Source organism: Odocoileus virginianus, chromosome 30, assembly GCF_023699985.2.
Source record: "Odocoileus virginianus isolate 20LAN1187 ecotype Illinois chromosome 30, Ovbor_1.2, whole genome shotgun sequence".
NCBI lineage: Eukaryota > Metazoa > Chordata > Mammalia > Artiodactyla > Cervidae > Odocoileus > Odocoileus virginianus.
This window is the reverse complement of record NC_069703.1, coordinates 14,625,730-14,652,262: the sequence shown is the minus strand read 5'-3', so window position 1 is coordinate 14,652,262 and position 26,533 is coordinate 14,625,730. Positions and strand designations below refer to the sequence as shown.

The following is a 26,533-nucleotide window of genomic DNA, read 5'->3' as shown; positions in this document are numbered from 1 at the left end:
ATCAGGTTTTGTCAAACCAGATTCATAATTTAATCTTTGCCCAATCATACTTTTTGAAGTGTCCCTCCACTAATATTAATCTCTAGTAAATATCTGACTCCCTAAAGAACATCTCTGTGTCTACTTTCAGAGAACCTAACTCATGACAGACAGCTAAACCAAATGAGTCTGGATAAGAAACCAAAGGCTTTGGAGAGCCTCAAGAAAGGAAGTGCTGCTATTTATAGTGTTCTAATTCAGAAGCTACCAGAGACATGTAGAACAGTGCAGGACATGTGAATGGTCTCCTTTCTTCAAATATCTCTATAACATAACTAGTGCACAGTTTGAATGAATGTGACACATAGGTCAGTCAAGATCCTTAGCCAAAACTAATGGTACCCTCAAGTTGCTTAATGTTCAAGAGTAGATAATTAGTTTAGTGAGGGCTCTAAGCACAAGCTCAGTTTTCAATTATGTTAATAAAATTCACAGACACACACACATACACACAGAGAAGAACATTTCTCTGTATCTTCTAAATAGTTGTTTATTGACCTGAGTCAATGTTTAAATTGTATCTGCAATTAATAAAATTAACTCTACTTCTTCAGAATTATATTTTCCCCTCTCCATGTAGTTATTTGTGGAAAACATAATCCATCCCCCACTTTGCCTAGGGTTTATAAACAATATAAATAGTAAGGAAAATACATTAAGACTAATTTATACTCATGGTTTGATTTCTTTAATTTAAAGCATACCTATATTGTAAATTTCAGAGTCAGCTTATAAAATAAGTAGGCAAAATTGTTTCCTAATGACTTCATTTGGTTTTGAAGATTAAAGTATGAAATTAGTACTCTCTATACCTTAATACTAAATGTTACTTTTATCTGCAGATTTATTGGAGGAACATTGGTAAGACTGAATATTTCCACACAAAATATTTAAATTTAAAGCTGAATTCTCTGTGTATATGTAATTGCTCCAGTCCTGTGGACACTGATGAATTTTCCATATTTCAATCCCAAAGAAGGGCAATGCCAAAGGGTGTTCAAACTACCACACAATTGCACTCATTTCACATGCTAGCAAGGTAATGCTGAAAACCCTTCAGGCTAGGCTTCAACAGTAAGTGAAGCAAGAAATGTCAGATGTACAAGCTGGATTTAGAAAAGGTAGAAGAACCAGAGATCAAATTGCCAACATCCACTGGATTATCGAAAAAGCAAGGGAATTCAAGAAAAACATCCACTTCTGCTTCATTGACTACACTAAAGCCTTTGACTGTGTGGATCACAACAAACTGTGGAAAATTCTTAAAGTGATGGGAACACCAGATCACCTCACCTGCCTCCTGAGAAATTTGTGTACAGGTCAAGAAGCAGCAGTTAGAACTGGAAATGGAGCAAACTGTTTCAAAATTGGGAAAGGAATACATCAAGGCTATTTATTGTCACCCCGCTTATTTATTACTCTCTTCTATGGAGAGTACATCATGCAAAATACTGGGCTTGATGAAGCACAACCTGGAATCAAGATTGTGGGGAGAAATATCAATAACCTCAGATATGCAGATGACACCTAATGACACGCTAATGGCAGAAATCGAAGAGGAACTAAAGAACTTCTTGTTGAAGGTGGAAGTGAAAAAGTTGGCTTAAAACTCAACATTCAAAAAACTAAGATCATGGCATCTGGTCCCATCACTTCATGACAAATAGATGGGGAAACAATGGAAACAATGACAGACTTTATATTCTTGGGCTCCAAAATCAATACAGATGGTGACCGCAGCCATGAAATTAAAAGACCCTTGCTCCTTGGAAGAAAACTTGTGACAAACCTAGACAGTGTATTAAAAAGCAGTGACATCACTTTGTTGAAAAAGGTCCATATAGTCAAAGGTATGGTTTTTCCAGTGTCATGTATGGATGTAAGAGTTGGACCATAAAAAAAGGCTGAGCACTGAAGAACTGATGCTTTCAAACTGTGGTGCTGGAGACCCTTGAGAGTCCCTTGGACAGCAAATAGATCAAACCAGTCAATCCTAAAGGAAATCAACCCTGAATATTCATTGGAAGGACTGATGTTGAAGTTGAAGCTCCAATACTTTGGCCACCTGATGTAAAGAAGGTCTGGAAAAGACCCTGATGCTGGGAAAGATTAAAGGTAGGAAGAGAAGGGGATGACAGGAGATGAGCTGGTTGGATGGCATCTCTGACTCAATGAACATGAGTTTGAGCAAACTCCATGAGAAGGTGAAGGACAGGACCGTGGGCTGCAGCCCATGGGGTTGCAAAGAGTCAGACATGATTGAGCGACTGAACAACATGTACTTGCCCCATTTTTAATCTTTTATTTCATAATTTTATCTTTCTCTACATTAAACTGGATTGCATAACTATATGAGCCCTATTATATTATTTTAAAAATAGGCATTTTTAACAAACTGGGCAATCTTTGTATATGGCAATTTCTAGTACTTGTAAAATCTGAGGATGCTAAATTCTAATTGATTTTTTCTTAAAATGCATTTTTGTAAGGAAGATTGCTTGTAAATACAAATTCCAATAAATTCTTTACTGGTTGGATTATCTGTCATGGATGTTGCTAGTATGTGACATTTCAAGAATGTGATATTGGAACCTCCCTGAGTGGTTAAGGCTCTGAACTCCCACTGCAGGGGAAGTAGTTTCAAGCCCTGGTCTTGGGTGAAATCCTGCATGATGCATGGTGTGCCCAGAAAACTTTTTCTAAAGAATATAACACTGCAGGTAGACTTGACATTTTCTCTAAAAGTCTCATCTCTTTAGGATTTTTCATTTTTCCTTAAATTAAGATTTATTGCAAACCAATATTTAATAGGGCCTATTTTCATTTCCTGATGATTGAATAGCTTTAGTATCAGCATTAGTCATTCAGTTGTGTCTGAGTCGCTGGGACTCCATGGACTATAGTCCACCAGGCTCCTCTGTCCATGGAATTCTCCAGGCAAAAATACTGGACTAGATAGCCATTCCCTTCTCCAGCGGATCTTCCTAACCCAGCGGTTGAACCTGGGTCTCCTGCCTTGCACACAGATTTCTTACCATCTGAGCCACCAGGGAAGCCCTGATTAGCTTTATAGGACCACAAATAAATGACAAGAATTTTATACTCTAATACTATCAGTCTGAGATCAAGTTTAAAAAGTTAGATGTTCCAAAGCAATTTCCAGGACAAGAACAATGCAAAAATAATTAATGGGAGACACACAGCTAAATTTTTCTTCAAAAACTTTGAAAATACACCCCTAGTACCTATGCTCAACTGACTTAGAGAGTTTTGTCTTAAGAAGGAACAGTCAAAATATTCCACGCAAACGGAGACCAAAAGAAAGCAGGAGTCGCAATACTCATATCAGATAAAATAGACTTTCAAATAAAGGCTGTGAAAAGAGACAAAGATGGACACTACATAATAATCAAAGGATCAATCCAAGAAGAAGATATAACAATTATAAATATATATGCACCCAACACAGGAGCACCGCAATATGTAAGGCAAACGCTAACGAGTATGAAAGAGGAAATTAATAGCAACACAATAATAGTAGGAGACTTTAATACCCCACTCACAACTATGGATAGATCAACTAAACAGAAAATGAACAAGGAAACACAAACTTTAAAGGACACAATGGACCAGCTAGACCTTATTGACATCTATAGGACGTTTCACCCCAAAACAATCAACTTCACCTTTTTCTCAAGTGCACACGGAACCTTCTCCAGAATAGATCACATCCTGGGCCATAAATCTAGTCTTGGTAAATTCAAAAAAAATTGAAATCATTCCAGTCATCTTTTCTGACCACAGTGCAGTAAGATTAGATCTCAATTACAGGAAAAAAATTATTAAAAATTCAAGCATATGGAGGCTAAACAACACGCTTCTGAATAACCAACAAATCATAGAAGAAATCAAAAAAGAAATCAAAATATGCATAGAAATGAATGAAAATGAAAACACAACAACCCAAAACCTATGGGACACTGTAAAAGCAGTGCTAAGGGGAAGATTCATAGCATTACAGACCTACCTCAAGAAACAAGAAAAAGGTCAAATAAATAACCTAACTCTACACCTAAAGCAACTAGAGAAGGAGGAAATGAAGAACCCCAGGGTTAGTAGAAGGAAAGAAATCTTAAAAATTAGGGCAGAAATAAATGCAAAAGAAACTAAAGAGACCATAGCAAAAATCAACAAAGCTAAAAGCTGGTTTTTTGAAAAAATAAACAAAATTGACAAACCATTAGCAAGACTCATTAAGAAACAAAGGGAGAAGAACCAAATTAACAAAATTAGAAACGAAAATGGAGAGATCACAACAGACAACACTGAAATACAAAGGATCATAAGAGACTACTACCAGCAGCTCTATGCCAATAAAATGGACAACTTGGAAGAAATGGACAAGTTCTTAGAGAAGTATAACTTTCCAAAACTGAACCAGGAAGAAATAGAAGATCTTAACAAAACCATCACAAGCAAGGAAATCGAAACTGTAATCAGAAATCTTCCAGCAAACAAAAGCCCAGGACCAGATGGCTTCACAGCTGAATTCTACCAAAAATTTAGAGAAGAGCTAACACCTATCTTACTCAAACTCTTCCAGAAAATTGCAGAAGAAGGTAAATTTCCAAACTCGTTCTATGAGGCCACCATCACCCTAATTCCAAAACCAGACAAAGGTGCCACAAAAAAAGAAAACTACAGGCCAATATTGCTGATGAACATAGATGCAAAAATCCTTAACAAAATTCTAGCAAACAGAATCCAACAACATATTAAAAAAATCATACAACATGACCAAGTGGGCTTTATCCCAGAGATGCAAAGATTCTTTAATATCCACAAATCAATCAATGTAATATACCACATTAACAAATTGAAAGATAAAAACCATATGATTATCTCAATAGATGCAGAAAAAGCCTTTGACAAATTTCAACATCCATTTATGATTAAAACTCTCCAGAAAGCAGGAATAGAAGGAACATACCTCAACATAATAAAAGCTATATGTGACAAACCCACAGCAAGTATCACCCTCAATGGTGAAAAATTGAAAGCATTTCCCCTGAAATCAGGAACAAGACAAGGGTGCCCACTCTCACCACTACTATTCAACATAGTTTTGGAAGTGTTGGCCACAGCAATCAGGACAGAAAAAGAAGTAAAAGGAATCCAGATAGGAAAAGAAGAAGTGAAACTCTCTCTGTTTGCAGATGACATGATCCTCTACATAGAAAACCCTAAAGACTCTACCAGAAAATTACTAGAGCTAATCAACGAATACAGCAAAGTTTCAGGATATAAAATTAACACACAGAAATCTCTTGCATTCCTATACACTAACAATGAGAAAACAGAAAGAGAAATTAAGGAAACAATACCATTCACCATTGCAACGAAAAGAATAAAATACTTAGGAGTATATCTACCTAAAGAAACAAAAGACCTATACATAGAAAACTATAAAACACTGATGAAAGAAATCAAAGAGGACACAAACAGATGGAGAAACATACCGTGTTCATGGATTGGAAGAATCAATATTGTCAAAATGGCTATACTACCCAAAGCAATCTATAGATTCAGTACAATCCCTATCAAACTACCAACGGTATTTTTCACAGAACTAGAACAAATAATTTCACAATTTGTATGGAAATACAAAAAACCTCGAATAGCCAAAGTAACCTTGAGAAAGAAGAATTGAACTGGAGGAATCAACCTGCCTGACTTCAGACTATACTACAAAGCCACAGTCATCAAGACAGTATGGTACTGGCACAAAGACAGAAATATAGATCAGTGGAACAGAATAGAAAGCCCAGAGATAAATCCACGAACCTATGGTCACCTTATCTTCGACAAAGGAGGCAAGGATATACAATGGAAAAAAGACAACCTCTTTAACAAGTGGTGCTGGGAAAACTGGTCAACCACCTGTAAAAGAATGAAACTAGAACACTTTCTAACACCATACACAAAAATAAACTCAAAATGGATTAAATGTAAGACCAGAAACTATAAAACTCCTAGAGGAGAACATAGGCAAAACATTCTCTTACATAAATCACAGCAGGATCCTCTATGACCCACATCCCAGAATTTTAGAAATAAAAGCAAAAATAAACAAATGGGACCTAATGAAACTTAAAAGCTTTTGCGCAACAAAGGAAACTATAAGCAAGGTGAAAAGACAGCCCTCAGATTGGGAGAAAATAATAGCAAATGAAGCAACAGACAAAGGATTAATCTCAAAAATATACAAGCAACTCCTGCAGCTCAATTCCAGAAAAATAAATGACCCAATCAAAAAATGGGCCAAAGAACTCAACAGACATTTCTCCAAGGAAGACATACGGATGGCAAAAAAACACATGAAACAATGCTCAACATCACTCATTATCAGAGAAATGCAAATCAAAACCACAATGAGGTACCATTACACGCCAGTCAGGATGGCTGCTATCCAAAAGTCTACAAGCAATAAATGCTGGAGAGGGTATGGAGAAAAGGGAACCCTCTTACACTGTTGGTGGGAATGCAAATTAGTACAGCCACTATGGAAAACAGTGTGGAGATTCCTTAAAAAGCTGGAAATAGAACTGCCATATGACCCAGCAATACCACTTCTAGGCATACACACTGAGGAAACCAGATCTGAAAGAGACACGTGCACCCCAATGTTCATCACAGCACTGTTTATCATAGCCAGGACATGGAAGCAACCTAGATGCCCATCAGCAGACAAATGGATGAGGAAGCTGTGGTACATATACACCATGGAATATTACTCAGCCATTAAAAAGAATTTATTTGAATCAGTTCTAATGAGATGAATGAAACTGGAGCCCATTATACAGAGCGAAGTAAGCCAGAAAGATTAAGACCATTACAGTATACTAACACATATATATGGAATTTAGAAAGATGGTAACAATAACCCTATATGCAAAACAGAAAAAGAGACACAGATGTATAGAACAGACTTGTGGACTCTGTGGGAGAAGGCGAGGGTGGGGTGTTTCAAGAGAACAGCATCAAAACATGTATATTTAGGGTGAAACAGATCACCAGCCCAGGTTGGATGCATGAGACAAGTGCTCGGGCCTGGTGCACCGGGAAGACCAGAGGGATGAGGTGGAGAGGGAGGTGGGAGGGGGGACAGGGATGAGGAATACATGTAAATCCATGGCTAATTCATTTCAATGTATGACAAAAACCACTGCAATATTGTAAAGTAACTAGCCTCCAACTAATAAAAATAAATGGAAAAAAACAAAAACAAAAACAAAAAGAAAAAAAAAGAAGGAACAGTCAAATTCATACAGAATTTATAATATGATCCATAAAAGTGTGTAAAAATTTTGAAACAGCCAGGCATGCATTACTGTTTTTAGGTTTTCCTTTGCCTAATAACAGGGTGTTATGTTTTTAAAAATTATCCACTTGCTTATTTATCATTTCATATCCCAGCATTATGCAGGACTAACTTTGAGAATATCAATTATTTACTGTGAGCCAGCTTTCTTTGAGTCCTTTCATTCACATAAGTCAAAATAAGACTTATTTTGGCCCCAAGAAGGAGACAAAAATTGTTTATGTGAACATGTACCATGTTAGACTTTTGTGCATGTGGAGTTTACAAGACTGAAAGAGAAAGAAATAAATTGAAAATTGAAAAGCAGCATGTTTCACTACAAATACATAACCATATTTAGGTTGAAATGGAAGAAATATGTCAACAAAGTAGCACTGCCCTAAAATACTATATTTATAGAATTACTAACAGCCATATAAAGCAGGAATCCTCACTGATATTTTGACTTAAACATCCTGTTTTTGAAATGGAACTGAAAAAAAGGTAGGAAAGGAAAAGAAAAACCTGATTTATTTTGTATTGAAATATAGTATTGAATACATAAATGGACTCAAGTAAGAAATAAAATTTAACAGGGAAAGCTAGATCATTCTGAAGCCACGTTAAACAACAAATATGCCTTCAGATGTTCATAGAATCACACTAACAAAATGCCAAATTCAAAATATCCATATAATGTTGAGGCCCAGTGAAAATTCTAGCCAGATTTGCTACATATATATTCACTTTGTGTGCAGAAACAGACATCCACATATCCTTACATTAACGACAGCACTTACACATCTATGAAATGGTAATAATGGCACTGTTTCTTCCCCTGGGAGTGAGAATTCATCAACAAAATGCTCTGGATGTAAAGTCTCAAGCCAATTTAGCAATAAGTTCCATAAAAGATTTGAATATAAAACATTATAGCTATTCCATACAATAATCCCCTAAGCTAGTTGTAGAAATGAAAATTATTTACTCTGGGAATTTAATTGTATTGCCATTAAAAGATTTGTCTATGTAAATTATTTGCATATCAAAAAAAGATAGAAGCCCCATCTGTTTATTTCTATTTTCACCAAAGCCTGAAGCTATATAAAACATTTGATTTCTGGCTCACCTGAGGTTTCTTAGATATTAGTTGCCATTAGTCCTCATCCTCTTAAGAAATAAAATATATCTGAACCAAGCTTTCTTTGGAAGGTAGGAAGCATAAGCCAGAATGTATTTTAGTTTACTATTGCATAGATAATAAGGTAAAAAAATTAAAATCTTCAAGTGTCCTTTATTAGTAAGTGAAACCTTATTTTTCTGTTTTGGAGTTAATACTTTCAAAATACAGATACCTAAAATTCAGATTTAAAGCAAAATTTGCTACATCTAGAATATTTAATGAGATTTCTCTGCAGTTACAATGCCTGATATGTCAGAATTTCGAAGTACTGTAACAGAGTAATCAATTAAGCCTTACAACATCTTAGGTTAATAGCCTTACAACATCCTAAGTTAATATTAAGTCATCTTCCTTTGGTTAAACATAAGCCAATGTTGGGGGTAAAATTACAAGGTAAATTTGCTTGAATATTTCTTTGTTCTGGACATTTATAAACAAATGAGTCAGATTCATAAGTAATTTTTATTCTAGTTATGTTTCTTATTATAAATAAAATATAGCCTTCAGAAAAATTCTACCACAAAAATATATAAAGTGTAGGTTTACTAACAAGCACTTAATGGGCATTTGCTATGTGGTAAATCATTCTGAATCTGGGAGGGATCTGCCATATTGTAAGCTGTTTATTTTATGATTATAAATTATTATGGATCTTATATTTAGTTCTACATCATACAAGAAATATATTCAGTAAAACTCTTAGTAATACAGCAACTTTATTAATTCATTTGTAAGAGCCTCACATTAGCCAACAACCTCCCTATGATATTTAGATCAATATATGGCATTTATTGGGGCTTCCCTGGTGGACAGCAGCAAAGAATCTGCCTGCAATGCAGGAGCCACAGGAGGCTGGGGTTCAGTCCCTGATAGATCCCCTAGAGGAGGGCATGCTAACCCACTCTAGTATTCTTGCTTGGAGAATCCCATGGACAGAGGAGCCTGGTGGGCTACAGTCTGTGGGGTCACAAAGAGTTGGACACAACTGAAGTGACTTAGCGTGCATGCATAGCATTTATTAAGGTGGAAGAAAAAAAAGAAAAATAATCGAAGAGCCTTGAAAATGTTTTCGTGAGTTGAACTCATTTAGACTAGATGAAGGAAATCAAGAGTAAGCTAGGGATTGCTAGGAATGAGCAGTCCAACACTAGGCCTGACCTTGGCCCGTGTAGATTTCCTGAACTCTTGGTCAGTGTGAAGACCCTAGGAAATAATGATCACATCAAGGACATTCGGTCTTGCATAGCAAATTCCAAAAGCCTTGAAGTGAGTTCTGGTATGACCACTGCCCAAGAGATACTGGAAACTCTCTACTACACCCTCTAGCCTTTTGTACTACTTGGAAACATGAAGAAAGTCTAATGAAGATGTAAGAGCAGAGAAATGTTCTCTATTTCCACAGCAGTATTATCTATACTTGTTCAAACTATCAATAAGTCTGGTAAGCATGGTCAGTTAGAAACTCAAGGCACCATCAGCAGGAGAGGGCTGCATGAGGCCAAGACTATCACCAGTTCTTTTGGCATTTCCTCGCCCAGTATTCTCAGCTTCTGATCCAGGGCTGGGACCAGGAGAGGTGAGTGAGATGCTGAGGGCACGACATCAAAGGGGCCACGCTGTCAGCCTTGTAGTGAGAACTTCCTTCAATGTTGGACATTAGACGTCTCACTCACCTACCTTAGTCTGAGCCCTGTCCAACTATAGCTTTCTCAAGGGCTTCATGGCAAGAAGTTTGGGCTTCCCTGGTAGCTCAGTGGTAAAGAATCTGCCTGCAATGCACTAGACCTAGGTTCAATTCTTGGGTTGGGAAGATGCCCTGGAGGAGGACATGGCAACCCACTCCAGTTCTTGCCTGGAGAATTCCATTGATAGAGGAGCCTGGCAGGCTACAGTCCACAGAGTCAGACACAACTGAAGCAATTAAGTAGTAGTATAGCTGCTGCTGCTGCTAAGTCACTTCAGTCGTGTCTGACTCTGTGCGACCCCACAGATGACAGCCCACCAGGCTCCGCCGTCCCTGGGATTCTCCAGGCAAGAACACTGGAGTGGGTTGCCATTTCCTTCTCCAATGCATGAAAGTGAAAAGTGAAAGTGAAGTGACTCAGTCGTGTCTGACTCTTCATGACCCCATGGACTGCAGCCTACCAGGCTCCTCCATCCATGGGATTTTCCAGGCAACACTACTGGAGTGGGGTGCCATTGCCTTCTCCAAGTAGCATAGCAAGAAGCTCATAATATGAAGAAACTGTTGATGACAAACAGATGAGCCCACACCTTAAGGAGGTTAAAAGGTAGAGTAAATAAACAAAAATGTTCAAAAGAAAGGATCCCTCTCAACTAATAAAATATTGTCCACCAAAAACATGCAAAGTTGCTAAATCATCTAAACTAATTCTGCAACATCTCATTTGGGGTTGGAACACAATTTATTATTTTAAAAAGAGAATTATCATGTAAGAAATTCAGCCCTAAAATGTATTTATATGTAGTAAAAGCCTAATACAATCATTATTCTTAAATGTGTATAATAAATTTATTCCCACCACCACATCTAATATGTACAAAGAGGACTCCTATGTAATAATGAATTCTATTTCCTAAGAATGTCTTTAAAACTACTGCAAGATAACTAAATGATTCTAACTGTAGGAGTTTTTGCAGCTGCCAATTTCTAAGCAAATAACAATAGCTCCTCAAGGTTGAACTAAATAGTTACTTCTATGTTAGAATCAGAATCTTAGAAAATGAAAACCTTTCAAAAGGAATGGTGATTCCAAAAGCTTATTTGTATCTGAAGTACCAGAGAGAAGGACACTTAGATTGTTAGATTCTTGGCTTAATTATAACACAGGTCACCATTTTTTTAAAATGAGTAGATTAATGTTAAAAATAGTACTTATTGAATCGTTTTCTACTCATAAGGAACTTAACCTTTTCAATTTAATACCTTTGATTTCCAAATTCATTTGCAAGTAAAAATAAAACTATTTAGCCTTAGTGACTTTCTAAGACTTGTGAACTCAGAATTTTTAATTTGTACGTTTCCTGCAGTCAGAGACTATCCACTTATTATTCTCCATGTATACTCCCAGGATACAAGTTTCATATTTATTTGCTAAGTAAATAACTACATAGGATATTAGGATGTACATCCTGACTTTTAGAATTGAATTTACCATAGTGAAAAAAATTATTTGCTCCATAGTCCTTGAGTCTAATTCCTTATAAGCAATATCTTCCTAGTGATAGGTTTACTATTAAGGCACAGGTGAAAAAAAATCATAAGCATTTGAGAATTTTTATCAGATATTACGTCACTGTAATAATTTATAGTCCACAAAAACATTAAGAAACTCTGATCTAAGTCTCTGTGAGGTCCTTCTACTAAATTGTATAGAATATAATGTCTAAGTATCCAGTTTTTACTTTTTGCAAATCAAGCTCTTGTTGGTTTCATCATTTGCATATATTTTCTCCCAGTACATAGGTTGTCTTTGCATTTTATTTATGATTGCTTTTGCTATGCAAAAGCTTATAAAATTAATTAGATTCCATTTGTTTATTTTTGCTTTTATTTCTATTGCCCTGGGAGACTGACCTAAGAAAACATTGATTGGTACGATACATACATTGCACAATTGGTACAATTTGTCAAAGAATGTTTCGCCTGTGTTCTCTTCTAGAATTGTTATGGTGCCTTGTCTTATTTAAGTCTTTAAGCCATTTTGAGCTTATATTGGTGTGAGGATGTGTTCTAAGCTTTAATGATTTATATACGGCTGGCCAACTTTTCAAACACAACTTGCTGAAGAGACTGTCTTTTCTCATTGTATATTCTTGAATCCTTGGTTGAACATTAACTGTCCATAGGTGTGTGGGTTTATTTCTGGGCTCTCTGTTCTGTTCAATTGATCCATATGTCTATCTTTGTGCCAATGTCACACTGTTTTGATTACTGTAGCTTTGCAGGATTGTCTGAAATCTGAAAGGGTCCTGTTTCCTATTTTGTTCTTTTTTCCCAGGACTGCTCTGGAGATTCTGAGCCTTTTATGGTTCCACATAAATCTTAACTTTATCTGTTCTAGTTCTGTGAAAAATCTCATGGATATTTTGATACATATTGCATTAAATCTGCAAATTGCTCTGGGCAGTATGGCCATTTTAACAGTATTAATACTTCCGATTCAAGAGTATGGGGGATATCTTTCCATTTCTTTGTGTGATGGCTCAGTTTTCATTATTTATGTTTTTTAGTTCTCAACATAAGTCTTTCACTTCCTTGGTATGATTTGTTCCTAAGTTGTTGTTGTTGTTTTGATGTGATTTTAAAAGGGGTTGTTTACATTTCCTTTCTGATATGTCATTGCTAGTGTAAAGAAACACAACCTATTTCTGTATATCAATCTTGTACCCTGCTACCTTGCTGAACAGTTTTTACTAAAATATTTTATAGATTTTTAGCACTGATCATGTTTGGTAGTCATATAATTCTTGGAGTAAATTGAGAATTGTTTCCACACTAAAGATGACAAAATTTAGATTCAGAGAGAATATGTGGCCTGACTAAGTTTAGAGGATTGATAAATGTATGAGAAAGGTTAGAATCCAGGTCTTTTGTTCCTATCCAGTGTGTTTAACACTGCACAGATACAAATGACTGAATATAATAATGAGCATTAAGATTAATATCTCTAGAGATTTATACATTATGGTAGTTTGATACTCCTGATATCAAATGCCTTTAAAACAAAGAGCACCCTGAAATTATTTCTTCTTCCTTATAAATGAAATACAACTGTGTCTATTAACAAAGAAAGTGAAGGTGAAGTCGCTCAGTCATGTCTAACTCTTTGCAACCCCATGGACTGTAGCCCACCAGGCTCTTCTGTCCATGAGATTCTCCAGGCAAGAGTACTGGAGTGGGCTGCCATTTCCTTCTCCAGGGATCCCTTCCCAACCCAGGGATCGAACACAGGTCCCCTGCATTGCAGACAAATGCTTTACCGTCTGAGTCACCAGGGAAGCCTGTGTCTATTAACAAAGGTACACTCTATAAATATTAGCTACAAATACATGAGGAAGGTCCACATAAAAGTACCAGTGCATCACTGCTGCCACCTAAGTCACTCTCCTTGTCAATTGCCAAAGGGATGGTGACCTCCAAAGACATTGAAAAGGCAATGAATTTACACTGCAGTGCTTATACATCTGATCCAAGAGTATCTTCCACAATCCATTTAACTATTTATAACTGGCTATAAAGCTATTAACCTTTAGTGACTGTTCTCATTGCCCTTCACTAACCATATGTAACTATATCCTAATGATTTTAACTGTCTTTAAAATAGGATGCTCATATAAAAAGAATTTAAGCTTAAATATATCTTTCCAAGAGAATTGAGTTTTAAAAATGAAGGTATAAAGACAAGTAGGTAGAGGACTGTTTCAAAATAAGTGAATAATAGCACAAGTTCCCTTGGACTGCTGTATAGAATTTTAATTCACTATTGTGAAGTTTAAGAACTTCTATTTTTCATGCCTGGCATTCCTCCAAAACTTTGGCCAGAAATGATTGAGTGTGAGTAATGGCTTTTACACTATGAAATGATGGCTTATTCCTCCTACAGATTTGTCATTCTTAGCTGTGAACTTTGGCAGACCCCTAAAACAGATCTGCCACCATGAGCTAAAACTACTTTCACAGTGGACCATCCTCATAATTAAACCATTTTATTGTAGTTGTGGTTGTATAGAGCACTTATTATGACAGTAGAGAATTGGTTTCTCATATCAGTCACATCTATGCCATTTTATGTGGTCACTGAATGTCTCTGTTTCATACGATGGAGATACACGTAACTCTAGCTACCTGTTTTTGTAAAAAGGAAAAGCTATTCCAAGGCACACAACTTTGAAGGCTTAAAAGGCACATCTAACTGCCGGTAATTCTATTCATCACTGTTTATTCTCTCTGAAGTGATATATGAGTACCCTTGAGATATTACTAACACAAATGTTCACTCTCATATCTTGTATGTTGTCGCTCTATCTTTGATGGTGGTTTAGAGCACATCTCCTTCTGGCTCTCTAGTTACAAATTAACCAAATCCAAGAAAATGGTTGTTCCTGGGCTTCTTAATTTAAAATGGTAGTTTCTTTTTTAAATTTTTACTTTATCTTTTTAGCCATGCTACATGGCATGTGGGATCTTAGTTCCCCAGGCAGGGATCAAACCCATGCCCCTTGCAGTGAAAGCATGGTGTCTTAACCACTGGACCAGCAGGGAAGTCCTTAAAATGATAGGTTTTTCTATTTCTCCTGAGATCTTGAGCTTTCTCATTCTCTCTTTCTCTCTCTCTCCCACCACCATAACTTCCTTCACACCTCCTTTCTCTTTCTGTCTCCCTCTTTCTTCTGTTTATTTCACTTCTCTTTCTCTCCCACTCCTATCAGTGGAGGTCACAGAAATCTATGGCATTACTTAGCCCTGAAGATATCATTCAGGGCTAAGGTCATGCTGCACTCTTACTTCAGCAACCTAAGCACCTGAAGCTGGGAAAATATTTGGAGGACTTTTAGTCAACCTACTGAGCAGACAAAGTAGAAACAGACACTCAAAATATTACAATCTATTTTTACATCAACAGGTACAGGTTGTTTGGGATTTTCTTCTTACTTCACTTTTACAACTCTTACTGCTAAGAAGCAATATATTTAAAGCTTCTTTGATTACTTAAATTTTATATTCACTAAAGATGATTTTTATTGGCAAAGTTTCCTTGTAGTAATTTCAGACTCCTCTGGTAATAAATGTCTTCATAGGAACAGAAGCTCCTACTGGAATTTCATAACTCAATGGTGGGGTGGAGAAGAACGTCTAATGTCCTCTTCCTGGACCTGCTTGTCAGTTATGTACACTTGAAGAGACAGACTCATCAGTTGTTAATTGCCTTAATATCTTAATCTTCAAAATAAAAGTAATAAATTTATCCTTCTAAAAAAGGGATTAAGAGGAAAAAGCAAAAAAGCAAAAGCAGTGTCTACATGATGATCTGTAAATATCAAAATTATGTATATATTTTCCTTCCAAAATCTTTTCCCAGAATACTTTACCAGTGAGCCCACAGAGAATAGAGGCTGGACACATGACCTACTGCCCTCTGGCTCATGCACATATATGCACCTCCATGTTTGAACCCAAACTGTGAGCAATGGTGTCTGGGCACAGAGCCCTGATAACCTTTTTAGACAATTGTTTTCTAAACAGAACACTTATATTTTACATAGTCACAGGACATGTGATTCTTCTTTACATTGAGTGAAAACTCTTAATTTTCATAGCATAATTATCAGAGCAGATAATGATTATTTGCAAAATCTGTAGGTCCTCTAGCAAAGCAAATATTAATAAGTAGGCAGCTCAGAACTATGGTTTTCTTTTGTTAGTGACACTTTTGCTTCACACTAAACTACACCCCATATGATTTTTTTTTTGAAACAATGAATATAGGAATATTACCTTGACAGAAAGGAGTCTGATGCCAGGTCTTGCAAATTTCCATTGATGGTGTGCCGTCACATTGGTTAAGCCAAAGCTTGTCTTCAGGGTCTTCACCACCTTACAAGCTGTCAAAATCCTTGTCATTTTGAAGACGATTTGTGACTAAAATCAAATAAAATTACGTGTATTTTATGAGAATTTTGTTATAAGCTTTTTAATTAATGTGAAGAAAGCTGGGGATGTGCAGTCGTGTTAAGGCTGACTGCACAGTGATCTTTGGATTTCCATTCATTCTGTCATTAAATGTCTTCAGCCACAGCTCCTCCTTCTCTTAAGCCCTCCTCCCAAGATAATGTCCAGAGATGTTCCGTGGACATGTAATACAAATTGCAACACATCAAACACTACCTTCTCCTGCTGAAATAGTGCTAGTGCTGTGGAAAACCAGTCATCGGTCAAAGGAATTGCTTATGCAGCTGAAAAGAATGACCTACACACTGTGGACAACCTTAGGAATATCACTTACCCTAAAGAGTAGCAAATTCCTAATAATGCTAAGGGTCAAAGATTTTTGCTTGTGTTAGATGTGATGTCTAATTTGCCTTAAAAGACATTTTGAACTCCCAAAGAAACTCAAGACTTGCCATTTTCTGCTTGGAAAAGACAATGGACACCACATATAGGAAAAAGGACATCAGAACAAGCTTTTATTCACAAATATAGAATAAACCTTTCTACATGTTTTTTAGTTTAACAGTGTATTACATTCTTACTATTGCATTGTTTTTTGTTTCAAATTTTAAAGCAATCATTAATATTAACTAAAGCACAACTGAAGAAAAGCAGTCTATTTTTATCTCTCACTTATTCAATATGTAAAAAGTATATGTAACAGTGGTAGACATTTATTTTAATGAATGCTCATTCCTAACTTGACTTATGTTTAGCTTTTAAACTGTTAGATATAAGATTCCCAAAATGAGAATATTTGTGTTTCAATCTGAGTTGAAATCAATTCACTTAGCCCTCAATCCCACATTTAATCAGGCAACCAAAAGGTCTCATTGGCTTAAGGAAGCTCTCACTTAAGTCATGTGTTTATATAGATTAGGAAGCACTGCAGTACTCTATTTTGATATTCTTGTAAAGGAGGACAAGAAATAAAGACTTCCTTCTAGAGCTTTTCATAATGGAAAAGATGACATAGAATGGAACAAAGATTGTAAACTTCACTGATACAGGATGAGTGCTAGAACTGGGAGAGGGGTATGATGAGATTGTTTTTTTAAAGAACAAAGTTTAAACTCAGTCTTTTTCTATCTTACTTAATATATTCATGTGCAAACATTCTCTGAAGCCAAATTACTTCATATTACCTGGTGATAGAAAAGTGAAAAAAAAGGCTCAGCCTAGTGTATATAATTAATAAAATAAGCAATGTTATGGTAGTGTGTCCAAATACAATGCAGAAAGAAAGAAGAGGAGAGGGAAGGAAGGTGGGAAGAAGCAGGAGACAAGGAGGGGAGAGACAGAAGGAGGGAAGGAAGGAAGAAAGAAAGAAGAAGGAAGGAAAAGACAGGCTCCCTGTGTATGTCCAGTAAAATTTAAATAAGTGATCACATTGAACCATATTATCTTGAAGGATGCAGAGTAAAAACTGTAGCTACAGGGACAGCATGAGCAACAGCACAGACACATGAAATCATGTGACATATTAAAATAGAAAGTGACAACAGTCTGCTAAGGCCTAGATGCACAGTACAGGCTGAGGAAATGAAAAGGAGCCATTACATGGAAGACTGTGTGTGCATGGTTGGTCTTAATCCATAAAGAGCATTCATGGTAGTCATGGAAATGTTCTGAACAAAGGTGAAATCTGTGTGAAAGAAAGATTATGGAAAATGAATGAGGGTGAAACTAGCAGAAGAAAAACTCTCAACTTAGAGAACTAAGAATCAATACTTACTGATTTAGATCAGCAAGTACAATAGGTCTTGAACTCGTCCTGTCTACATATACATATATATGTTAATATAGGGGCTTTCCTCATAACTCAGTTGGTAGAATCCACCTGCAATGCAGGAGACCCCGGTTCAATTCCTGGGTTGGGAAGATCTGCTGGAGAAGGGATAGGCTATCCACTTCAGTATTCTTGGGCTTCCCTTGTGACTCAGCTGATAAAAAACCCGCCTGCAATCGAACCTGGGTTCGATCCCTGGATTGGGAAGATCCCCTGGAGAAGAGAAAGTCTACCCTCTCCAGGATTCTGGCCTGGAGAATTCCATGGACTATATAGTGACTTTCACTTTTACATGTTTACATAGAGAAAAGGAGGCTTGTCTTTCTCTAATTAGAAAAATTGTCATTTTTCAGTTGTTAAATTGTGTATGACTCTTTGCAACCCCATGGACTGCAGCACACTGGGCTTCCCTGTCCTTCACTGTCTCCTGAAGTTTGTTCAACTCATGTCCATCGAGTCAGTGATGCCATCCAACCATCTCATCCTCTGTCACCCCCTTCTCCTCCTGCCCTCAATCTTCCCTGGCATCAGGGTCTTTTCCAGTGAGTCAGCTTGTTGCATTAGGTGGGCAAAGTATTGGAGCTTCAGCTTCAGTCCTTCCAATGAATAGTCAGGGTTGATTTCCTTTAGGATTGACTGGTTTGATCTCCTTGCTGTCCAGAAGACTCAAGATTCTTCTCCAGCACCACAGTTTGAAAGCATCAGAAAAATGACATGTACTTATCATGAAAGTCTTTAAGATGCAGAGTAAATTTAACAGTCATAGTCCCATTACCCAGAGGTATCCATGCAGTGAACACTGTGGCATGTTTCCCCTTTATACTCTGCACTTTGATTAGATATGACAGTTGGGATCCTGAGGAGTCCAGAATTTGAACAAGGAAAAGACATTAGTAACTGACTTCATAATCACTTCTAACAGTTGGCCAAAAAACATGGTAAATTAAACATGGTTTTCCAAAAAGGTATCAACAACTTTAGGATATGAGTCCTTGACTCTAGAATCTAACAAAAACTATAAGCCTGAGAGATGTAATGGGCTTTCATTTTTTTTCAGTAAAACATGTTGGATGTAGGATATGGTCCATGTTTCTAGTTATCATAATGAAAGGAGAAGGGGCAGAAGATTTGGAGAGTTTGGTTAAATATTCTGAAAATTCATGCATCATGATTCTACCAACATCTTGGGAATTGGAAAGACCAATAAATTAAATGGTGGGTAGATTCAGATTTAAGTGATCAAAATGAACTGAAATCTACAACCAAACTGAAAAAGAAAATTACACCAGTGAGGGAGTTTACATTAGAATAACAGGAGACGCGGGTTCGATCCCTGAGTTGGAAATATCCTCTGGAGAAGGAAACGGCACCCCACTCCAGTATTCTTGTCTGGAGAATCCCATGGACAGAGGAGCCTGGCAGGCTGCAGTCCATGGGGTCGCAAAAGTCAAACACGACCGAGTGACTAAACAGCCAATCAAGGGAGTGGGGTGACAAGAGCTGATTAATAGTCAATATGGAAGAGATAAAAATATTAGTAGAAATGTTACATTTTTGTGAAAGAATTTTCAACATATTTTAAAAGAAAGTATTTTTCAGACTGGAATGATTTTTTCCCTCTGGTCACATTTACATGGTCCTCTCACATAAGCTGTCTGCATACAGCTAAGTAGGGAATGGCATGCACACACGTTCACACAGAAGGTTGAGGGAATCTGTATTTGAAATGTATTTTGGATGACCCATGTCATTCAGAGTCCTCTAATCATATAAGTCACTCACTCAAAACAGTGAAATATTGCTTATGAATTTACTCCTTCTTTTCTGTGGGTACATTTATCATAGTTACCACTGTTTACAGTACTAGGCTACTGTTTCTGTACAATGCCATATGGAAAATTAAGAATTATTAAGCTGAATATTTCTCAATTTTGATGGAGTGATGCTCTAGTACTTTTTTACATTTTTTAATCAAAGTATAGCTGATTTACAGTGTTGTGCCAATCTCTCTGTTGTACTACAAAGTGACTCAATTATACACATATATACATTCTTTTTCTTGCATTCTTTTACACTACGGCTTATCACCATATATTTTACTTTGTTATACATTAAGACTTTGTTGTTTATCCATTCTAAATGTAATGCATTTTGCTACTTCTTAATCTAGTGCTGATAAGGCTTTTTATTTCTTCCATAAATTGGAAAATGCCTTAAATATTTGTATGAATATATGTGTATATAAAGAGACTAAAACATATACATATTTATAGAGAGAGAGCAAGTAAAGTACCCTTAACATAATAATTTATCATTTCTTAAGGGAAATAAAAACATTCTGTCTTCCAAATCCCTGAGGAGATTTAATTTGATGAATTTGTCATTAGGATATCTGTTATTGAAAATGTTACTGTATCCATCACTAAATGGTATTTATTTTCATCTATTATTTAAAGAAATGTGGATAATATTGAAAAATAGATAATGGCTTACCACCCAAACATAACCTTTATTCATGTTTTAGCATATCTTCCTCTATCATTTCTAAGTCATAGTTTTGAAAACAGTGATCAACTTGCATTATGCTTTTGTAGGGTAATACTATATTTAAGGTACGTTCAATGTTATTACATGTTCTTATCAAACCTTAACTGAAATGGCTACAAAATCTTTCATTTTTATTGCTTCTATTATTGCTATGATGTATATCAATATTGCCATATTTTATAAACAATGCCAAATCTCTCTTCAAAAAGAATGTACCTAAAACATACCAATCACAATATGTAAGTGTCTCTTTTAATGCACACTTGTCAACTTTAGGTATTATTTCTTATTTGCTTATTTGAGCACAGGAAATTATATTTGTTTTCATTTGAATTTTAAATTACTCATGAAGTCAAACACTTCCACATGCCTTTATTTAGTGCTATTTGTTCTTATTTTCTTGCATCTTTTTGCTCCCATTAATCCATTAACACCAATGATCAGGAAAACCTCTTAAAAGGAAACATAAAGCAACACTGATTGACAGCCTATATCTTCACTAATTTCAAGTGTACTAATTCCTTCTTTTGGATGATCCACTGGTATAAGTAAGGGAGACCTGGTACCAGTTGGAAAAAATGAAACCAGCTCATCCTGGATAATAAAGTCTTTAGGTTTTAGAATAAAGAGAAAATATAGCATTAGCAATTCTTTTTAAAAAGTACAAAAACTGCCAACAGCTTTCTTGAAGTGTATCTTGCTAAGTAGTGAATCAGAAACACTCTAAGATAGTGACACATCTTTCAAAAAGCCTCTAATATAACAGGCATGCAAGAGGTGTGTTCAAAAAATGATTGAATGAATGAATGGATTCCTGGATATTGAGTTCCTGCCTGATCAATGATGCTTATTTCAGCAGAAGCAGGTAAAATTATATCAGATGAACATAAGAGGAAATAAAGATATTTAGGAATAGGAAAAGAAAGCTGTCAATTAAGAATTTTACAAAAGGCTATTTTGAAGAGACAAACTTAAAGCAAGAAGCAAGGTATGTCTGGAGAGCAAACAATTCAGAGTAAAAGAAGGTAAAGAACCACCACCTCCAAAAAAGAGTTCTATTTAGCATTTGAGCAAAGATGCAGGAAAATAGAATAGAAAAGGTAGAAGTGATTTTTAGGGTTCAATTCTGATTTTTTTCCATTTATTTTTATTAGTTGGAGTCTAATTACTTTACAATACTGTAGTGGTTTTGTCATACATTGACATGAATCAGCCGTAGATTTACATGTGTTCCCCATCCTGGGAATGCAAACTAGTACAGCCACTATGGAGAAGAGTGTGGAGATTCCTTAAAAAACTGGAAATAGAACTGCCATATGACTCAATTCTGATTTTTATTAGCCTAATATAATAAGAAACACTGTCACAAATGAGAATATGGACCAAAAAAGGGCTACTCTATGAAGAAAAGTGGTGCAAGTTTGTACTCACATAAAAAAGAGTACTTTCTCTCATCATAGAAACTAGGATAAGCTAGTAGAAGGATTCCTCAAAGTTTGACCAGGGAGAAGATTTGTAAATAATGACAATAGATGTTAGGCTGTTAGATGAGGAGATTTTTAAATAACCAGATGTCTTTGAAAATCCAATCATTAAGACACATTCATTAAGATTCAATTGGCATTTTGAGGAATAGAAGGTGAAGAACCAATTTTCATGAATGTGCTTATCAATCTAACATTTGATAGCATAAAAGTTGAAGTGATTCAAAGGAAAAGAAAAAATGAAGCTGGAAAAGAGACCTTGTCAAAATGATTTCACAGATTAAAATTCTAGGTACATGTGATTATATTCTAGGACAATAAAAAAGAAATCATTTTTAAGACTGAAAAAAAAAACTTAAAGAGAACAAGTTAGTTGGTACAAGCAGCCTGTGTTTGTAAAGAATAAATATTGTCATACTAATTTCTGCCTTTAAAAAAGACTTTACTAGACTCTGTAGAAATGTTAGACATAATCTACTTCAAGTGCATTGAATATACATTCTAGGGCATTATTATGTACATATGTATTTACTGGAGAACGCATATAAATGTAGGAGGAAACAGCGAATTATGAAGTGAGCAAAACAAGCTTTCTATTTGTGGGATGAGAAGAACATAGTGGGCAATGCCTTAGAAAGTTGATTCAGAATTCACAGTGACCTTGGCAAACGGGAGACATAGTCAAACACAAACAGATGAAAGTACAACAAAGTGAGGTCAAATGTCAGTCAGTCCAAAAAGAGGGAGAAAAGCAAGTTACAAACACAAATTGTAGAGGATTAGATAGAAATAAGCCAAAAAGCATATATAGTAGTCATAAAATATAGCAGTTGCCCAAAGTTAATCATAGTGAGCTGTGATCATTAAAGCTATAAATCATTAAATCATAAATCATACACAGAAGGCAGAATGTAGAGTCAAATTTAAGAAAGAAAATTCAAGGTTCACTAGGAAGTTAAATATTGAATAACCTGTAACAAAAAGTAAAATAAAATTTTGACCATGAGACAACTACAAATTTAAAACTGGTCATGTAGGATTCCTAACCAAAAATTTTCAGTTTTCCTAAAAGTCTTTAAAAAAATATTTTAAAGAGGAAATTCTTGGGTATTAAATTTTTAAGATCCTACAATAGAATTTAAAACATTGGAATTTGTAACCACAATATATTAGCATATATTTACATCTATGAGATATATACACTACTCACTATTATGCTAGTAAGTGCAATTAAGTACTTAAATAAATCAATTTTAATGAGTTCAATGATGATAAATATGATACTGCTTGACAGTTGAGGTATTTGCCATTTTTTGATCACCTACTAAGTGCCATATCTTGGGCAAGGCACTTGGAATACCATTTTTGCTAATCTAAAATGCAATCTCTGTGCTAAATTGTAATTAATTATATCCTTCTTTTACAGATGAAGATGTTGAGTGGGTCCCAGGGAGTTAAGTAGCTTGCCCATGATCACACAACTAATAAGTTCCAAAGCCAAGATGAGAACTCAGCTCTTAGCCAATGTTCATCCTCTTTCCAGCATGTCAACTATATCTGGGAAAAACAGAGACAACAACATGAAATGACTTAGAAAGAGTGGGCTGGTTAAGAAGAATTTCACAGGAAGAATACATGATTATAGAGGTTGCAATGCTAGGAATACTATGACATGACCTGGAAATGGATAAAATGTAAGTTCAGTAAAAATCAAATAATGAGAAGAAAGTATCCATGCTTCTCTGATTTATTATCATGTTTAAAATTAAAATAATGTAAACATGAAGAAGGTAATATAGAAATAAAACTATAAAATTTTTCTAGCGATCTATCTAGTGAAACTAATTGGTCTGAGAGTCATATTTCTAGTTGGCTAACTGATTCAGCCCAACTTACCTAAAATAGCAAAGGAAATTTTATATTTTTCTATGCTAGATCCCATTCTTTTAAGTTACTTCAGAATCTGAATAATTTAATGCCATTGAATTTTCATGATTGCTTATAAAGTCAAGAATTGCTTAAAGAAAAAACCTGGTTTTAGAAAATAATTTAGGGACTATTTATTGAGTGCTTTCTATTTATCAGACACTGTATAACAGAAAGCAGGATTGTTTCCAACTAAAAGATCCTTTGTAGGAAATTAATTTCTTTTAAAAACTATTGCCTAAATTCTCATCAATCAGAGAACATAATTTTGTGATAGATAGTTTTATATATCTGAAAGTTATTTTTAAAATCATCTTTTCCAATTGCTCTGTTTTATAGATATAAGAAATAGATACCTAAATGAATAGTCATCTCATAATTTTTGAGCTAAACACCAAATCTAAAGTTTTTAGTAGAAATCATTGTAGAAACATAAGTTCCTAACAATTACTACATTTCAAATAGAAATAATTTTGTGAATGATGAAACAGTTAATGAAAGAAACTAATAATTACATAAATCAAACTTAATTTTAGCCTAAACATTTCCTTAAATTTTGGCCTAAACTTGCCTACAGCATAAACATCATAAAATAAAATGGTTAAATCCTTAGGCAATTGTCATTCTAAAGAGTAAAATATTTCTAAGGAAAAATTTTTAATTTAATTCATCATCAGCCTTTTTTGCACAATGATTATCACTGCAACTAAACCATCTTTTAATGTGTGGAACAGAATGAACAGCTCTGATGGGCTTGTTAATTCTTAACTTCTGCCCAAAGTAAATAGGAAAGATTTTGCAAGGCTCTAAAGAGCAACCCTAGCCATGAGGAGGGGTTACCAATGGTAATCTAGGTCATGAGCTGGGAGAATATTGGACCCTCTTTAAATTAAATATATTTGGGGATCACAAAGAAGCAAGTTGTGCAATGTGTCTTGAAACTACCAACCTCCTGAAGTAAGGGGTGGCAAGTTACATGGTAATGACGTAGAAGACTTTTTTTTTTTAAACTAAAACAGGTCACCAACACACATTTCTACTCTACCCCATCATATAGTACATTTGCTACATTAAATCTAATTTCCTTCATGACCTCTTGTTTTCAAGAGAACTTGGCCCAGGAAGATGTACTCTGACCTCCTAATGATCAGACCACCACTCTCACAAACAGTGAATTTCCCTCTTCTTAAATTGTTATTATGAATTCCCATGAATGGACACACACCTACTGCTTCTTCCAGATTTGGGAATTTCTCCTTTTTTTCTAAACTTTTTATTTTTTATTGGAATATAGCTGGTTAACAATGTTGGGATAGTTTCAGGTGAACAGCAGGGGCTCAGCCCTAAGTGCATGGATGCCCTACATGCATGGATGCCCTATGTGCATGGATGCCCTATGTGTATGGATGCCCTACGTGCATGGATGCCCTATGTGCATGGATGCCCTAAGTGCATGGATGCCCTACGTGCATGGATGCCCTATGTGCATTCATCCTCCCCCAAACTCTCCTCCCATCCAGGCTGCCACATAACACAGAGCAGAGTTGTCTAAGTTGAGTCACTGAAAGACAGGGTGCCTCTTTTCTTTTATCAAGGTTAAAAAAAAAAATGGGAGAAAATTAATGCTCTAGAGGAGAAAAATCAAAAGGAAACAGAGAAGGGAAGAAATAACAGGAGGAAAAAATATCCTGTTACTTAAATTCTACAAACTGCTAACAGTTAAAAATGCCTACTGCCTATTTGGATGTTAACTCCTGACATTCCCTGGGGTGTTGAAGAGTTAATTGTTTTATTCTGGTATTGGTTATTTGATATCATTTATTTTAAACCTCTTCTTCACTTATTCAAGATCATCCCCAGCTGACAGGAAGAGGGAGATACATAATGTTGTTGCAAACTGAACTCAAATTAAGGGATTGATTATTTCAAGAGAATATTCTTGAATGCTTTGTGGACTGGAAAAGCAAAGTATTGATTGTTAAAAGTTGACAGTTTCAAAGTTTCAAAAATTTGCTTTTAAAAGCTAATGGTCTAGGAATAGAAGTTGAAGTCAATGTGTAATAATAAAACCCTACAAAAGAAATGATTAGACACTTTGTAGAAAGAAAGACAAATGAAAGAAAGAAAGTTGTATAAAGAAAGAAGTATCAGCACTGTATTAGTTGCTCTGGATGGTACACCAATACATAACTTTGGAAAAGAAAGGATTGTTGAGTTAGAATAATATTTTTTCTAAAATTGGTGACTACATTCCTCAAATTATTAAAAATTCTGACTTAATAAAGTCACTTTCCATAAATGACTGGTTTTCTACCATTAATTAACTGGATTAATTAATAACTAGTAAGTCAATCAATCAATACTTTTTAAATAGCAAAACAATGATAGAGTCTTCAGGGACACATATTAGCTATAAATTATTGCTACTCCCTACATAAACCAAAGATTCTCTCAAAAATATGTCTAGTTCTCC

The 26,533-nt window shown here is 35.5% G+C and overlaps 1 protein-coding gene across 1 annotated transcript in view; it reads right to left on the bottom strand.

The window, feature by feature from the left end:
• The window catches only part of CPS1 (carbamoyl-phosphate synthase 1), a 143,912-nt gene extending 127,535 nt beyond the window's left edge, over positions 1-16,377 (bottom strand). The window contains exon 1 of the mRNA XM_070458598.1: positions 16,102-16,377. Coding sequence (XP_070314699.1) covers positions 16,102-16,227 — 126 coding nt within the window. The 5' untranslated portion in view covers positions 16,228-16,377. The remainder of the gene's footprint in view (positions 1-16,101) is intronic.
• Positions 16,378-26,533: the final 10,156 nt, after the last annotated feature.